Source organism: Phacochoerus africanus, chromosome 3, assembly GCF_016906955.1.
Source record: "Phacochoerus africanus isolate WHEZ1 chromosome 3, ROS_Pafr_v1, whole genome shotgun sequence".
Taxonomy (NCBI): domain Eukaryota; kingdom Metazoa; phylum Chordata; class Mammalia; order Artiodactyla; family Suidae; genus Phacochoerus; species Phacochoerus africanus.
In genome coordinates, this window is record NC_062546.1 from 26,463,221 (window position 1) to 26,479,954 (window position 16,734).

General features: G+C 52.3%; 2 protein-coding genes across 3 annotated transcripts in view; both read right to left on the reverse strand.

The window, feature by feature from the left end:
- Positions 1 to 822: 822 nt before the first annotated feature.
- Positions 823 to 7,959, reverse strand: BPIFA1 (BPI fold containing family A member 1). 2 transcript variants are annotated; one of them, XM_047771311.1, is made up of 9 exons: positions 7,795 to 7,959; positions 6,116 to 6,269; positions 5,782 to 5,941; positions 4,261 to 4,368; positions 3,524 to 3,673; positions 2,930 to 3,014; positions 1,996 to 2,059; positions 1,543 to 1,618; positions 823 to 1,018 (listed from the first exon to the last, which is right to left on the reverse strand). In XM_047771311.1, exons 2-8 carry the CDS (start codon positions 6,255 to 6,257, stop codon positions 1,578 to 1,580), a joined length of 750 nt encoding a protein of 249 aa, XP_047627267.1. In that variant the 5' UTR covers positions 6,258 to 6,269; positions 7,795 to 7,959; the 3' UTR covers positions 823 to 1,018; positions 1,543 to 1,577. The 2 variants fall into 2 exon arrangements, with proteins under 2 accessions (XP_047627267.1, XP_047627268.1); XM_047771312.1 differs by having other exon boundaries at positions 969 to 1,099; positions 7,795 to 7,877.
- A 4,430-nt stretch (positions 7,960 to 12,389) lies between these two features.
- BPIFA3 (BPI fold containing family A member 3) overlaps positions 12,390 to 16,734 on the reverse strand; it is a 28,848-nt gene continuing 24,503 nt past the window's right edge. Inside the window, exons 8-12 of the mRNA XM_047771314.1 lie at positions 15,741 to 15,848; positions 14,985 to 15,134; positions 13,837 to 13,921; positions 13,111 to 13,174; positions 12,390 to 12,607 (exon numbers count right to left, since the gene is read on the reverse strand). Of these exons, the coding sequence (XP_047627270.1) occupies positions 12,573 to 12,607; positions 13,111 to 13,174; positions 13,837 to 13,921; positions 14,985 to 15,134; positions 15,741 to 15,848 (442 nt within the window). The 3' untranslated portion in view covers positions 12,390 to 12,572. The remainder of the gene's footprint in view (positions 12,608 to 13,110; positions 13,175 to 13,836; positions 13,922 to 14,984; positions 15,135 to 15,740; positions 15,849 to 16,734) is intronic.

Genomic DNA, 16,734 nt, shown 5'->3' on the forward strand with positions numbered 1-16,734 from the left:
CCTACCCCTCCTCCTTGTCATCTGTGTCATCCTCTTGCCAAGAGAACAAAGAAGAGGCCAGCGCGACTGGCTGCAAGTAAGCAAAAGAGGGGTGGAAGGTGATGTGGGTCCATTAGATTTCGCTTTTTTTTTTTTTAAGGCTACACCTGAGGCATACGAAGTTCCCAGTTCCCAGGCCAGGGGACAAATCAAAGCTGTAGCTGCCAGCTTACGCCACAGCCACATCAACACAGGATCTGAGCTGCATCTGCAACCTACACCACAGCTCATGGCGACACTGCATCCTTGACCCACTAATCGAGGCCAGGGATCACACCCACATCCTCATGGATACTAGTCGGGGTTCATTTCCGATACACCGCAGGGGGATCTCCAGGATCCATTAGCTTTTGGATGTCTCCCTTGGGGTCTCCCAGGAACTTCCAGATGGTGTAGCCACAGCTCAAGGCATATTCTTCCTGCCAGGATCAACTCACTCCCTCATTTCTGTTATCTTCGGGATCCCCTCCTGAGACATGGACCCAAGCCCCACCTGCTTCCTCGCCCACACCCTTTCAGGTCCACCTCTTGAACAGCTCTAATCTGCCATTTTCACTTCCTATGTGGTATCCTTGTGTATCATCTCCTCTGTCACATCTAGCCCACCCCCTGCCCCCCGATCCTGAGGATCCCGGAGCAGACACTCATCTAAACATCTTCCTGTCCTGCCTAAGACCGTTAAGATCTCCAGTGCAAGGCCCAGACTCAATTCTACGGCTCCAACCACCCAGGCCAGGGCTCCTTCCCACCTCCAGTGACGGCGAAGAATGACAAGGCTCCTTGTGCCGAGAAAGGGCGATTTTATTGCGCAAGTAACAGGGAATGTAACACATGCCTGGTGGGGAAGCAGGGGGAGCGGTTCCTTGGAGGGAGGCCTGCTCTGGTCTCCAGACCTGGTGTCATTGTCCGGGACATGGGCTGGCCTTCTGTGAGCCCTCGGGTGCTGGGCAGGGAGTGGATGGGGCAGCAGGAAATGGTCCTGTTGGGAGAAGACCCCAATCTAATGGAGACTCGAGGTCACGGAGACTTGCTGGTACCAGCCGGTCACCCAGCTCGCCCTCTGGAGGGTGAGAAGGAGCCTGAGACACTGCGGCCGGGGGTCTTGTTTCAGCCACCTGGGGAGCCCAGGTCCAGGCTCAGCGGGCTCCTCGTGCATGTGTTTGAGTGAGTATGTGTCTGTGTATCCCTGTGTGCTTGCTTGTGTGTAGCGTGTTTGCCTGTGTGTGTACATGCGTGCGTGTGCCTCTGTGCGTTTGTCTGAGTGACCGTGTGGGAGTCTGGGCATTTGTGTGTGTGTGTGTGTGTGTGTGTGTGTGTGAGATGGCCGTGCATGTTTCTCTCTACCTCTGTCAACATTTCTGTGGGCTTTGTGCATCTCTGTGTGTGTCTATGTGCCTGTTTTCTCTCTCTTTGGAGGTCACTGTCCCAAGCCCCCTGCTGGAGAATAACAGGAGAACAGCTAGCCCCCCCCCCATATCCAGGGACCGGGGAGCCGCAACTCACCAGCTCAGGAGAGGCCAGGTCCCTCGCTGGAGGGCTTAGACTTTGATGACAAATTCCTGCCCTTGGATTAGCGCTTCTGAAAAATGGAAAAATAACCATTGTGGATGAGAGTGATGGCCTCCATGTGAAGGCGTCCAGAGGCCTCCACTTCCCCCAAGGGCCTGGGGCCGGGGAACGGGACTCTGAGACGCAACCAAATCCCGGCTGGCCTTGGTGGGGGTGGGCGGGTGGGGGGTCCTCCACCAACCAGACCTGCTGCTCTCAGTGTCAGGGCTGATGCGGGGAGACGGGGTCTATGCCTCAACATGATCTGGATTATTCAAGGCAAAAAAGAAACCTGATATGGGGAGAGCTGAGGCTGGACAGACCTTGCTGTCCTCCGTGTGCGGGGACAGAGCTCCTTGGGGGAAATCCCTGCTCTGCAGAGGGGAGGGGGCTGGAGAAGATACTTACCGACGATGGAATGTACCAAGGTGACGTCCAAGTGGCTGAGAACCTCATTGACCAGAGGGCACACCTGACCCAGGGGCAGAGAGGGGAGTTAGGCCAAGTGGGGGGGACCCTGGGAGCTGCAGCAGCCCCAGCATGGATTCTCTGGGGAGATTTTCCATCATTTTTGGTATCTGAGAATGTCTGATTTTTTTTTTTTTTTAATGGCGGCACCTGCGACATATGGAAGTTCCTGGGTCATGGGTTGTATCAGAGCTGCGGCTGCTGGCCTACACCACAGCCACAGCAACACTGAGTCTGAACCACGTCTGTGACCCACACCACAACACATGGCAACATCGGATCCTTAACCCACAGAACGAGGCCAGGGATTGAACTTGCATCCTCAGGGACACTATGTTGGGTTCTTCACCTGCTGAGCCACAATGGGAATTCGTGAGCTGTCTCACTATTGGATGCTCACGCACTCACACTAGTAGGAGGAGAAACTGAAGGCATGCGTGTGAGGTGCCCAGTCACACAGCGGGCTGCTGTCGGGCTGCTGTTCACCCTGAGATCTGACATCTGTTTCTGAAGAGGGTGGGCAGCTCTGGGAGGGGCGAGTTTCTGGCTATAGGATGTACCCAGGCATTGTCTGGGTGAGTTCCTATCTGCAGCCGTAGTTGGGGTGGACTGGGAGCTTCCTGGGGCAGGAGCCAATCTGTTTCAGCTGTAGTGTGGACACACCCAGGGACTGGCTCAGAGCAGAAAACAATCAATATATTTTGAAGGATGGAAAGAAGAAACATGGACGGATGAATCAATGGACAGATTGACTGATGGATGGAATTTACTTATCAAATTGAGTGGTTCAGAAAAGCTCACCCCAGGGGGCTTCTTTTAGCCCGAGAAGCCCTAAGAGCCAAGGATCAGGAGCCTCCACTTTTACCCCACTAACCTTGCCCTGCACCAGCCCAGGAAGGACCTTATCCAAGACTCCAGTGATGCTGTCAAGAAGGCCTTGAGGGGAGAGGGGGCCCAATCTGAAAGAGAAAAGCCATGGGCAGCACAGGGGCCTGGAGCTGGTATGGAGGAGCCTTCGGAGGGGCCAGTGTGCCCATCGCAGTCTCATCACTGAGTCACAGAGACAAAGCCTCGTGCATCCACACCCACGTGCACACTAACAAGGGACCCACCAGAAGGAGTGACACCCTCCATAGCAGTGCACACACTGGGCGCATGTAGAATAGACACAGTTCCAACCAGAGTAGGTGTTCGATAAAACTGTGTAGAATCCGTAAATGAACCAACAGTGCTTAGTATGTAGTTGTCATGAGGATTCATTGAGATGATACATGGGAAGCACCTACTCTCCTACCCATCCATCCATCCATCCATCCATCCATCCATCCATCCATCCATCCATCTTCTCACCCTTCCATCCTCCCACTCATCACTTCTCCCATTGTTCCATCCGCCCATCCATTCATCCATCCATCCATCATCCCATTTGATTATCTCTGGCCTGGAACAGCTGACCCTCTGGCCTCACCCATCAAGCAGGGAGATTTTCAGGCTGCCAGGGGAGTGAGTGCAGTCACCAAGGACCAGGTGGCTCTTCCCCTGTTCGTCTTTCACAGCTGAGAGTTCTGCAGTGATGTTGAGCTTCACGGCCAGCTTTAGCAGACTTCCGACCACAGGCCTACAGAGGAGATGGTTTACTGCATCTGGTCCCACCGCATCCCAAGACAGAGGTGGCTTTTCTCCTTGGCAGGAATGCCAGCTTCACTTCACTCCATCTTGCCCACAGCTGTACTCATCTCATTTCCCAGTGGGGGAAACCAAGGCTCAAAGAGTTTCCCAACTGGCTCAAGGTCACTCATCATAGCAAATGAGCTGAAGTTGGAGGCTCAGGTCTGTTAGATAGACATCAACAACCGCCCCCTGCTCCGCCGCCCCAGCCACATGTGCCCTTTTTCTTTTCTTTTTGAGGCCACACCTGCCACATATGGAAGTTCCCAAGCTAGGGGGTGAACTGGAGCTGCAGCTGAGGCCCGTGCCACAGCCATGGCAACACTGTATCCGAGCTGCTGCATCTGCAACCTCTGTTGCAGCTTGTGGCAACCAGATCCTTAACTCACTGAGTGAGGCCAGTGATCTCACTGGAAGACAACATCATGTCCTTAACCCACTGAGCTGCAATGAGAACTCCTCCCACACCCTTTCCTTGACTCCCCATGATCATCGGGGTCTCCTTTGGTGAGCCATCCCTCCCGTTCTCTGACTCACGTTTTCACATTGAGGACCAGGCCCAGAGGGATGGTGACATAGAGACGATGGCCATCGGGGCTCTGCACAAGGCCGAGTTCCAGCAGCTGGGGATCAGTGATCTTCAGACTGTTCAGGGAGCAACATGGGAGGGAGAAACATGAACTCCTCTGCCCCTAAACCTAGAAACCACATTTAACCCCACCTTAGCCATCCCGGAGGTAAAGCTTCCCGGGAGGTGCGATAGACAGGAGTGGAGTCTTGCAGCAAAAGCTACGTGGGTTTTGAATTTCACATTTGTTTTTCCCAATCTCTGCACTGGGTCAGATCCTGACACCCACGTGGCCCTCTCATCTCCCGTCCATGCGGTCTTCCAGGATAGAGTATCTGTGTTATATTTGCCTCCCGTATGCCAGCTCAGAGCCTTGCAAAGAAAGGGATTACTCCATATTGGTTGACTTTGTGGATTGATGAGTTAGATGGATAGATGCCTGGAAGAGTAGGTGGATAGTTGGAAGGGAGGATGGACAAATGGATGTATGGAGGGTAAGTGGATGAGCCAATGATGTATAGGCAACTGGAGTAAGTCCTTCACAAACGTTTATGTGTAGGAATCACTTATCCTACCGTGTCCTTCATTGGCAGGTAAATCAACAATGTTTATCATAGAGATCGAGGAGCAGGAAGCCAGGGAGGATGGAGAGAGGATGGAAATAAACCTATTCTCTGAGCCAGCCACCGCGCCAGGTAATTTACATCTTCTCCAGTCCTCCCAGCAGCTTTTCTCTGTGGGTACCATAATCTTCATTTTATAGGTGAAGAAACCAAGCTCAGAGAGACTGAGAGCCTTGCCCCAGGTTACCCAGCAAGTACATGGTGAAGATAAAATCAAACTCAAGGCTATTTGTCTGTTTTCAAATCAAGGGCGAGCACCTGGGTGGGTAGGAATCTGGGGAATGGCTTTGATCCAGCCTATGAAGGACTCAGATTTTGCCAGCTCCCTGACCTCAAGCTCTCCACTATTGCTCCTTGCTTAGAGAGCTCTCAGGTGGCTCCTGGATTGTTGTTACTGGATGGTTCCATGGACATAACACAGTGATAGTATTGATGAGAGTGGATTACACTTTCTTGCTTACATCAAAGGCCACCATGTTCTCAGAGCTTCACAGGTGAGGAGAAAAAACTACCTCGGTGTAGTGGAAGAGGCCTTGGCTTTGGACTTAAATCAGTTAGAGTTAGCCCCCTCATTGTGCAGCATGCTGGTGGTGTGGGCACAAGCCCCTTTCTGGGCCTTGGGTTTTCCATGTGTAAACTGGCGATTCCTAGATCGGCCTCAGAGGGTTACCGTGAGGATTAGAGGTGATGCTGGGGACTCAGGACTGGGGGCAAGGGCTGGCTCAGGAAGGCTGGTGCTCCCTGCCAGACTGTGAGAAGGGTCTTAGACTGAGTTCTGGCCTCATGTTCAGACCACCCCCCTCCCTCCTTTAGGGCCACTGCCTGGGGCTGTGGTGGGGTCCAAAGACCTATTTTAGGGCTACTCACTCAACGATGTTGTTCAGGAGAGGGATCGTTGAAGACAGTTTCCCAAGCAGGCCTCCCAGCAGGCCACTGGGAGTGTTCCCTCCAGCCTTCAGGATGTCCAAGAGTGGAAGATTTCCAAGAATGCCCAGCACACCGTCAGAGAGCGGGCCATTGCTGAGAGCTGAAAATGGGGATGGGGGCCTCGGGGGGTTAGATCTGACAATTACGGGTCTTTATGGGTCCTCCGCCTCCACCTCCTTTTATCCCCCCTTCTCGATCATTGCATAGTTGTGTGTGTACACGCGCGAGCACACACTCACACACCTGAGGGAGGTTGTCACAGTCTCTCACTTACCACTTGTCAAGCTTCCAGCAAGATCTGTGGGACTTGGGGCCAGGGCCAAGGGCAGAGCCTTGTCCAGGGGCAGGGCTTCCAGCAGCGCTGTGGTCTGGGCCAGCAGCCCACAGAAGACAACGAGGCCCGCAACTTGAAACATCTCTCTTGATGTCTGTGGACAGAAGGACGGGTCCTAGTGGCACAGACACCAGAGAGGACCACCGCCCTCCCTGCCCTGGTGCACCGGCGGTGGGGGGGGGGGGGGCGGTGTCTAGCAATAGCCAAGGCCCCTCAGCATCAAATCTCCGCCAGGCATCAGGTTGAGCATTCCACGCTCCGTGACTTACTTCATCTTTACCCTAAGATGTGGGTGCTCACCACCTGCATTGCACAGGGAAGGAAAGAAGGGCCTAGTAGTTTAGGTAACATCCCCAAGGTCATCACAAGTACACAAAGGAGATAGGATTTGAAGCCAGATCTCTCTGACCCAGAGGCTTCTGTTTAAGGCACCATCTGATTTACTCTCCCACTGCGCTTGCTCACGATGGCTTGAATCAGACAAAGCAAACTACAAGGCTTAAACATGCTAGCGGCTGAGGAATAGGACTATGATGCTACCATCCTTATTAAACCCTTTGGTCTTTATGTAGCCTGGGATGGTTTGTGGAAGCCCTTGCAAGTCACAGGAATACAAAAGGTGGCACGGCTGTAACTATCATCTCATCCAGAGCAGTGTTGGGAAATCCTGGAATCATCCAAGGTCCTCCTTGCACAAGGAGAACCAGAGGACCAGAGAGGGGTAGTGACTTTCCCAAGGTCACACAGCAAATTGATGACAGATCTGTGATTGGAGGTAGGTCTCCCACCCACCCCACCCCCACAAACATACACATGTGTTTTCCAGGTCTTTCTCTTCTCCTTCAAGATGAGCTGGACGAACTCCTGGGGCAACCCCTGACATTTGCCTGCCTTCTGCACCCTCAGATACCACCAACTCTCTCAAGGGCCTATTTGGCAGCCAGCAAAGGTGTCAAAATCTGGAGCTAATTCCTACATTTTGGACAATGAGGCCCAAAGTGCTCAAGTTGCTTTAGGTGAAATTCCATCGCCTGGCCGATCTGGCCAAAGTGCCATCATTGCTGTGGCTTACCGGAATCAAAAGGGCTTTTGGGTCTAAAGAGCCCGTCATGGCCTCCCTAGGGAGGTCAACTTGGCTTGGGGCCTCTGGATCTCTTTTGGGCAACAGATCTTTTACGAATCCAATGGAAGCTAAGGACTTTTGAAAGGTCCCAGAAAGATGCACCAAAATGTACAAAACTGGGGGGATTTTAGGTTTGTTTGGAGCTCCATGGCAACCTTAAGTTAAAACTCCATAGAGATTTAGATTGAGGGCACAGGGAGTGCGCCCATGAGAAAACCCTAAGTAACATGGAATTTCAGCAGTGTGGCTGCGGCCACGTGCTCCTGCCACCATCAAACAGCCTGTTGCCAAACATCTCCACATCAACGTTACTGTTCTCTCAGGGACGCAGAGTGAAGGGCCATCCCCACGCCCCCCAAATGGCCAGTCCCAGTTCTCTTGAAAGACCCCCAAAGGGTGATCTTAAGTGCAGTCACCCAGGGCTGCCCCACAGTGAGGAGGCTGGCACCTCTGCCACCCACGGCAGCAGGCAGGGGGCCGAATGGGCAGATCTCACCTGGCTTCCCAGAGGTTCTGGCGGCTGTCCTGTTCTCCTCTTCCCGGCTTGCTTCTGCTGGGGAGGCCGTCTCTTTTATAGTGTGGGAATCAGGAAACGAGCGATTGAATGATGGGTTACTAGGTAATTCAGAATTCTGCAATCTGGTGGTGTCTTTCAGGGCTCTCCAAAGTAAATAATTGCCAATCACATTAGTAGGTGGGACAGTTAAGCCATTTGATGGACAAGTCAAACAGAGGAAAACTTGAGATAGGGTTGTTACTCAAGACTTCATGGTTCCATGACTTCATGGTGGCTGGGGCTGGGGACCCACGCTCCAGGGTGCCTGGGGGATCACATTTGGAACACGGGGAGAGGCTGCCAGCGGAGCCCAGGAGGGGAGCTCGGTCTCATATCCAGGCCCTTTACCATTCCTGGACCAGTTTTTTTTTTTTCTTTTTTCTTTTTTGGTTGCCTGGAAGCCTATGGAGTCCCCAGACTAGGGATCAGATCTGAGCCATAGTTGTGACCTAAGCTGCAGCTGCAGCAATGCAGGATGTGATCCTTCACCCACTATGCCGGGCAGGGGATCGAACCTCCCAAGACACCACCGATCTTGCTGCGCCACAGCGAGAACTCAGTTATTTTTCTTCAATTAGAAGAGTCTTGCTCCCAAAATGTCAAGAAAGAGTCAAACTACCTCTGATTTCCCTACATTGGGGCGCCCCTCAATTCCAGGGCAAGGATCTCCAGTCACACGCCAGTCACGTGCTGGGGGCTAGACAGTCTCACAGAACCCTGGAGGGAGCTAACTCTTGCTGAGCTCTAGCTGAATGCCAGGCATGGCCTTGTTTTTCACATCCAGCCCCTCACGTATCCTCACCACCCCGTTCGGGGTGAGAACGGGTGCCATGATTTTACAAGGGGGAAACTGAGGCTCGGAGTGGGAGGTGGCACGTCCAGAGTCGCATAGTGGACATGGGGCTCAGGCAGTCACACTCCAGTCCTGGAGTTCCTGCCATGGCACAACAGGATCGGGGGCATCTCTGCAGTGCCAGGACCCAGGTTCGATCCCTGGTACAGAGGGTTAAAGGATCTGGCGTTGCTACAGTTGTGGCTCAGAACTCCATATGCCACGGGGCAGCCAGAAAATCCAAAACAATCACACTCTGGTCCTTTCGCTCAATCCTTGGGCTGAGATGAGGGCCCTTTATCACATCCTGACAGTTTCGCGTCCCCATGTCTGTGACTATCACGTGTACATGCCTCCCATTTGCCACCTGCTTCTGGAGGCTGAGATGCTGTGCCATTTCAAATGGCAAACGACGGAAATGGCAGCTGCCCTGTCCCTGTTTCGTCCTCATGGATGCCAGTCAGATTCGTTAACCACTGGGCCACGCCGGGAACTCCAAGAGATACATTTTAAAAGGGCTGAATTAACTTTGTCTAGGGACTCTGCCTGCAAGGTGTGTTCTCCAGAATTGGGGAGTGTGATGCAGGTTCTGCTCCCTGGGGGTCAGCACTCTGTCGTGGTTGGGTGCGGAAGTCACAAGCACAGGTGGGCAGGGTCTGGAGCAAGCTTCTGAGTATTTGGAGCTGAATATTTCCTTAAACTACCCCCCACCCCGGACCCAGGATCATAATAGAGGTCCATTGTGCTGCAAGCTCTTCCAGGAGAAAACACGAGGAGTCCACAGCCCTGTGAACCTTAAAATGAAAACAGAGTGCGAGAAACCCAAGGAGGCTCCTTGAGAAAGCAGCCCCCTGAAGGGGTCGGGAGGAAGGCAGACAAAAGCAGCCTTCACGCGGGCTCAGGCAACCGTGCCGAAGGATGGGGCCCCATCTCGCCGTGTTTGCTCTCTGAATCACAAGCAGGAAAAACCCCATAAAGTCAAGGCTGTCAAGGGAAATGATTTGTGTGAACGTGGGCGTGTAGTGTTGCAAATCCCCGGTGAAGCATTTTGGATCAGGGCATCTGAGTTGAAAGATGGTGACACGAGGATATCTTGCCCTGTTCTCTTCTCTGAGCTGTTGACACTTCCTTGTTTGAGCTTGTCGGTCTAGCCGAAGGCATATTTCATCATTTTGCCCTCACTGCCGGGCTGTGTGTGTAGTGGGGGTGATGTTAGGAGGGAGGGGAGGCTGAGGTGGGGGGTATCACAGAGGTCACGACTGTGAGCTCTGGAGTCTGGTTGACCAAGTGCCGTTGGCTTGGTCATTTCCTGGCAGTGTGACCTTGGGCAAGTGTCTTGCCCTCTCTGAGTCTCAGTGTCCTCTTGCATAAATAAGATAGTAGTTTTGGACTTTATGGGGTTGCTAGAAGGATCTGATGAGAGGCTGAATGTAAGCTACTTGCACCAAGCTTGGCACATGCTGAGTGCTTAAATGTGTGTGCTATTTTTATTCGTAGGTGTTGTGTGCATGTGCGTATTTCCCCTTGATTTCTCCCCTGGGAGGAGGAGAGCAGGCATCAATGTTTCAGAATTAAACAGCCATTCATCAAATAATAATGGCCTAAATGACCTTTAATAAGCATTTCCAATGGACCGAGCACACGCTAAACATGTTGCAAATGTTTTTTTCCATGCACGCCTAACAAACATCCCGCATGGTAAATACTCTTTTTTTTTTTTTTTTTAATTTTCCCACTGTACAGCAAGGGGATCAAGTTATCCTTACATGTATACATTACAATTACATTTTTTTCCCCACCCTTTCTTCTGTTGCAACATGAGTATCTAGACAAAGTTCTCAATGCTACTCAGCAGGATCTCCTTGTAAATTTATTCTAAGTTGTGTCTGATAAGCCCAAATTCCCGAACCCTCCCACTCCCTCCCCCTCCCATCAGGCAGCCACAAGTCTCTTCTCCAAGTCCATGATTTTCTTTTCTGAGGAGGTGTTCATTTGTGCTGGATATTAGATTCCAGTTATAAGTGATATCATATGGTATTTATCTTTGTCTTTCTGGCTCTTTATTTTTGAAAAAATGTGATTTGTTGAAGTATAACAAACCGAAGAGAAATGCACAAGTGAACGGCTCAATGAATTTACACAAACTGAACACCATCCGCATACCCAGCGCCCAGATCAAGAAACAGAATGTTGCCGGCCGTCTGGAAGCCTCTGGCGCCACTTCTGGTCACTAAGCCTCTCCCCTGGGGGTAGCCACTCTCTTGACCTCTAACGGCGTGGCCTTAGGTGTGCTGGTTTTGAGCTTCCTAGAAATGGGAGATGTGTGTTTGGGGCCTGGTTTATCGGGTGTGTGAGGTCCAGCCAGGCGGTTGCGTGGCATAGTGACAAGATATCCGTCTGCTCTGTTTACCCATTCTTTGGATGAGAGTTGTCACCTCGGGATTATCATGGCCACGGCTGCCACGAGCAATCTGGGACACGTCTCCTGGTGCCCACGTGTGTGTATTTCTATGGCGCACGTGCCTGGGAAAGGGATTTAGGGTCAGAGGGAGGTATATGTGGCCCCTAAGAGAGGCTGCCACCCAGTTCGTGGAGTGCTGGTACGACTCACTGCCCACCAGCAGTGTGATGGTGCATCTTGTTCTACATCCTGTAGGATTTCTTATCTCATTTTGCAGGGGAGGAAGCCCGGAGGGAAAGCGCCTTTTCCTCAACACGCTAGTGAGTCATGAGACCAGGATTCGACCATTATTTAATCAGGGGTATTTGCTGAGCTCAGGCGCCCCGATGCACACGTCCAGACCCGCATGGAACTTCTCTATGGGCTGAAACAGAGCTGAACTCAGAACTCTTTGGTGCTGATGTTTATACCTGGCCACTGGGTCGCTGTTTTTCTTCACTCCCTGGGAGCCCAGCAAAGTGCCTGACACCCTGACACATACTAGATCCTCAATAAATACAGGCCAAATGCATGAGGGAATGGGAAATCTCTCTCTCTAAGGCTGCATCTGCGGGATATGGAGGTTCCCAGGCTAGGGGTGGAGTTGGAGCTACAGCTGCCGGTCTATACCGTAGCCACGGTCACCGCAATGAGGGATCCGAGCTGCATCTGTGACCTACACCACAGCTCATGGCAACACTGGATCCTTAACACACGGATCGAGGCCAGGGATCAAGCCCACGTCCTCATGAATACTAGTTGGGTTCTTAACCCGCTGAGCCACAGCAGGAACTCTGGAAAGGGGAAATCTCAACAGGACCTGTCCTGTATGGATGGGCTGCTGGCAGCAAATTACAGGAAAAAAGTGTTTTCTCTGGCATTTCTAGGCTGATGAGCAAACCCGGGTAGATCAGATCTCAGATAGACCTTCCTCAGGTCTAACTTCTGTTTGTTTGTTTTTTGGTCTGTTTATGGCTGTACCTGTGGCATATGGAAGTTCCCAGGCTAGGGGTCGAATTGGAGCTGCAGCTGCTGGCCTATGCCACAGCCACAGCCATAGCAATGCCAGTTCTGAGCCATATCTGCAACCTATGCCACAGCTTGTGACAATGCTGGATCCTTAACCCACTGAGCAAGGCCAGGGATTGAACCTGCATCCTTATGCATGCTAGTTGGGTTCTTAACACGCTGAGCCACAATAGGAACTCCCAGGTCTAACTTTTGGAGCCCAAACCTCAGGGCCCAGGCAGGGATCTCTGTGCCCTTCAGAGCCAGAATTTATTATGGAAGAGGAGAGAATGCCCACAGGGCCTGTGGTAAAAGTCTTCAGGGCATTGGAAGCCCCACTCTGAGGGAGACTTAAGGCCCCAAAATGTGGAATCTCCTTCTGATCACTGGTGGGCAGCTGAAGACATTCAAGTCTGGCTTGAGAAATGTTGGTTGGACTCAGAGGTAGTTGAGTTTGTGAGCAGTAGCCTGTTCTGTAAGGAGAAGAGGCAGAATCAGTCACTAGGGTGTCTGCCCTCTGACCCCCAGGTCCACACTGAAGGGGTCTCTCATCCATCCATGCTGACCAAGGCCTGCGGCCAGGAACATTTGAGTTAAAACTCTTCAAATATCTATTCACTTACTGTGTCTTCCGTTCACCGTGAGCTCTGTGAGGGTGGGGACTCTATCCGTTTATCTGTACCTGGTTGGGAGGGGGCGCTCAGATGGGGGGCAGTGCTCCCAGGAGGATTGAGTGGAGATCTTGGGAGCATCTCTGGTAATCTGGAGGTTTGGGTGACTAGGCAGGGCATGGCCTGCTTGGTTGGCATGTCCTCTGCTGTCATTCAGGGGACAGTGATGGACACTGTCATATGTCACCTCTGCGTGTCCTCAGAGCACACGCAGACACCCCTTAGCAGGCCTCAGCGGGGGCACCTCTTCCAGCTGTTTGCCCATCCTGAGCCCTCCCCCTGGATGGACTCGGGCGCTCACTTACCCATGAGGCTTTTCAACAGTTTCACATCCAGCTGCCTGAGGATTTCATCCATCAGAGGACATACCTAGGCCACCAACACAGAGAAAAGGGTCAGACCAGGGACTGGGAAAAGCAACTGGAAGCCATGGGATTTCCACAAGTAATCCACATGGCAAGAGCTGCTCCCTTGCACTGAGTGCCAACTACCACGCCATGTCCCCTTGAATCCTTGTGACATCTCTGTGAAATAGGGGTTGTGATGGTTCCCATGCTACAGGTGGGGAAACTGAGGCTCAGAGAGACTAAGTCACTTGCCCAAAGACACACAGCCAATAGTTGGCAAAACTGAATTTTTTTTTTTTTTTTGGCTTTTTAGGGCCGTACCCACAGCACATGGAGGTTCCTGCGCTCAGGGTCGAATCAGAGCTGTAGCTGCCAGCCTATATCACAGCCACAGCAACACGGGATCCAAGCCCCATCTGCAACTTACACTACAGCTCACAGCAATGCTGGATCCCCCACCCACTGAGTGAGGCCAGGGACAGAACCTGTGTCCTCATGGATACTAGTCAGATTCGTTTCCGCTGTGCCACAATGGGAAGTCCTGAATTTTTTTCAAACTGAAAATTTTAATTGAGATTTCCCAGGTTCTAAAGCCTAATTCTTTGCTGAAATGCCAATATATACAAATGTCCCAACCCTCAGACTCAAGGATGCCCAAGGTGAAAATATTTTTCTCAAACTTACCTGACTTTCTATCAGATGTGGGATAACTTTTGCCAGCTTCTCTCTGAGGTTGCGGAGAAAATGTTTCATCTTTGGTGAGATATCTCTAGAAAGAGTAGATGGGCCAAATGGAACAGATAAATACAGGCAGTCCCAGTGCCAGGTGCTGTGTGGGGCGAACACTTCCACAGCCATTTAATCCCCATGCAGCCCCACACAAGAGGTGTCCTTGAAAGCACTAGTCAAAGGGGCAGATCAGAGAGGTGATGTGTGCCTTGCCTGGGTCACACAGCTAGGAAGTGCTGATTAGACTAGAACCAGGTCAGTAGCCACAGTCCATAGTCTTTCCCTTGCTCTGTCCTCTTCATGGTTGTCTGGTATGACCCAGGCATTCAGTGAATATCTGATGAATAAATGAATGGACAGCCACGGAGGACCTAGTTGCTTTCAACGTTCTGGAATTACGGAGAGAAATCAGACACAGATCTTGCCCTTGAAGGACCTAGCACATAGTAGGTTCTCAATAAACATCTGTTGAATGAATGAGTGATGAGGAGGAGCTTTAAAGAAGTAGGGTACGGCATCCAGCCACAAGGATCAGCATGTGCCAAGTCACGGTGGTATGAAAATGTATGGCATACTGATGGAGGGGGGTCCTTCAGAGAGACCTGAGGGCAAAGGGCTGCAGAGTAGGGCAGGGGGCAGGACAAGTAGGGCCTTGAGTGACATCCAGGAGTTTACATCCAGCGAGTACTAGAGAGCCATTGGAGGGTTTGGAGCAGGAACCAGGGGACACAACCAGATTTCTGGGTGAGAAAGTGATTTTCGCTGCAGGGGGAGAAGAGCACGAAGGAGGTGAGGTGTGAGTCAGGAAAAGCAGGAGGCGGCTCCGGCCATGGTCCAGGACGTGGACCACGAGCTGGGGCAGTGGCGGTGGTGATGGGGAGAAAGGGAATGGGTGAGGGTTGCTAGGAAGTCATTGATGGGAACTGGTGAAGATGGGCTGGGGGCAAGTGAGGAGGAGGACACGTCTGGCTTCTGAGAGGGTGGCAGGGCCATCTCAGTGATGGGAACATAGGAGGAGGAGCAGATCCTGGGGAAAGGGTGAGATCTGGCTAGCGCCAGCGAGGAAGGGGCCTGGCCCTGGGGAGGGGCAGCTGGGACCTTACTCAGTGAGGACTGTCGTGCGGACGCTGCTGGGCTCCACATGGCAGTTGCCCATCGCCAGATCCCTCCGGCCAAACTGGTCTTTCTCCAGCCAGAACTCCACGGCGAGGTTCATGCGCACGTGGGTCTTTACGATCTGCTTATTGAAGGGTCTGGGGACGGGGTTGGGGAAGGGCAGGAGACAGATAAAAGGGTAGGAGGAGGAGAAAGCAGCCACAGTCCAGCCCCAGCCTGGCTGCAGTGAGTGATTTCCAGAGTGGCTACTGGAAATCCTTGAAATAGACCATAACCCCTTAATCCTGACTGTGATCCCAGATCAGGTGGCCTTTGGAAATTCAAAAATTGAGAGTTAATCTTATTCTAAAAATCTTTACCATTTAGCGGAGGTCTCCCTTTCCTTGGGGGCAGCTGCTGTTAAAGGGTAGTTTAAACAGGAGGAGGCAGGGGTGATGAGATTATTACAGTATTCCTCTTTGAAAAAATCGGTGTGGGGAACTCACATAGATTTAAATGAGCAAATGACCTGTCTCCACTGACCGGTGATCGCCACCCACCTTTCAGCTGAAGAAACTGAGGCTCAGAGATGTGAAGTGACTGGCCCAAGGTCACACAGTGAGTGATTTGAAGCCAGGTTGGAGCAGAAAGATCTGGGTTCCCCAAATTGCCAAATCACAACACCCCCCCCCCCGACCCCGCAACTCCCAGGTTCCCAGGGGAGAGGAACTGCGCCCCTCAGAGCCCACTTCTGTGTGACTCACAGTCTCAAGTCAACGTCAAATTCGAGTGAGATGTTCGCCAAGAACCACTCCTTGTGGAAAGACATCCGGATCCCACCACAGTCCAGCTGAATGTTGGTGATGTTGGCGCTACACAGGGAAAGATGAAGGCCTGGTAAGGGTGAAGGCTCTCAGGCTTGAAGGCCTTGGGTGGACAGACGAGGCTGGCCCGTCTATTAAAAAGGGCCGGGCAGTTGGATCTGGAGTCCGATCCTGTTACAGATGCTCTGAGGGCAAGAGCCCCTGCAGGAACCCCGGGCTCCAAGCTGTCCCCGAGTGCCCCTCACAGCCCCATAGCCAGCTGCAGACACAGACCCTGTGACTGTTCTCAGAGCCAGCCCCCCCTCCCAGCCCCTGCCCGGGGGGTCCAGCCCCAACCCCCGGAATGGCCTTCCACCTCTCCCCACACCTCACCTCCACATTCAACCCCTTAGCAAATCATGTTGGCTCTGCTCCCCAGATATATCCTGAATGGTGCCACGTCCCATCACCTCTGTCCCTTTCATTTACTTTTTGCCTGGAGATGCTCTGGTTTCTCTCCGGGCTCCTGGCCATGATCTCGGCCTCTCCACAGTCTAGTCTCCGTGTGGTGGCCACAGGGGCCTCCACACACTCCTCTGTCCCTCAACGCTCCCCCTGGTTTCTCTCTGCTCTTGCAATAAAATCCGAAGCTACATCACAGCCCCTACGACCTACGGAGTCTAGCCTTACCTACCTCTGCAGCCCCACCTCCTACCACCTCCCGTTGCCCAGCCAGCCTCACAGGACGTCCTCTCTTCCTCAAACACATCAATCTCTTTCCTGCCTCAGGGCCTTTGTACCCACTGTACCCCATGTCCTCCTGTCACTTACCTCCTTCTTGCCATTCAAATTTCCGCTTAAGGATTAGAAGGGCCCTCCTAATCAGTCGTCTCCCTCTCACCCTTTACCTGGCTAAACTAGTCTTCGAAGTATATCCCCCATCTGAAATTATTTA

Coding starts and splice junctions, on each gene's coding strand:
- BPIFA1 (XM_047771311.1), bottom strand. CDS start 6,257: ATGTTTCAAGTTGCGGGCCTCGTTGTCTTCTGTGGGCTGCTGGCCCAG. Junction 3,674..4,260: donor CTGGTCCTCAATGTGAAAAC/GTGAGTCAGAGA, acceptor TCTCCTCTGTAG/GCCTGTGGTCGGAAGTCTGC. Junction 3,015..3,523: donor AAAATCTCCCTGCTTGATGG/GTGAGGCCAGAG, acceptor TTTCTCTTTCAG/ATTGGGCCCCCTCTCCCCTC.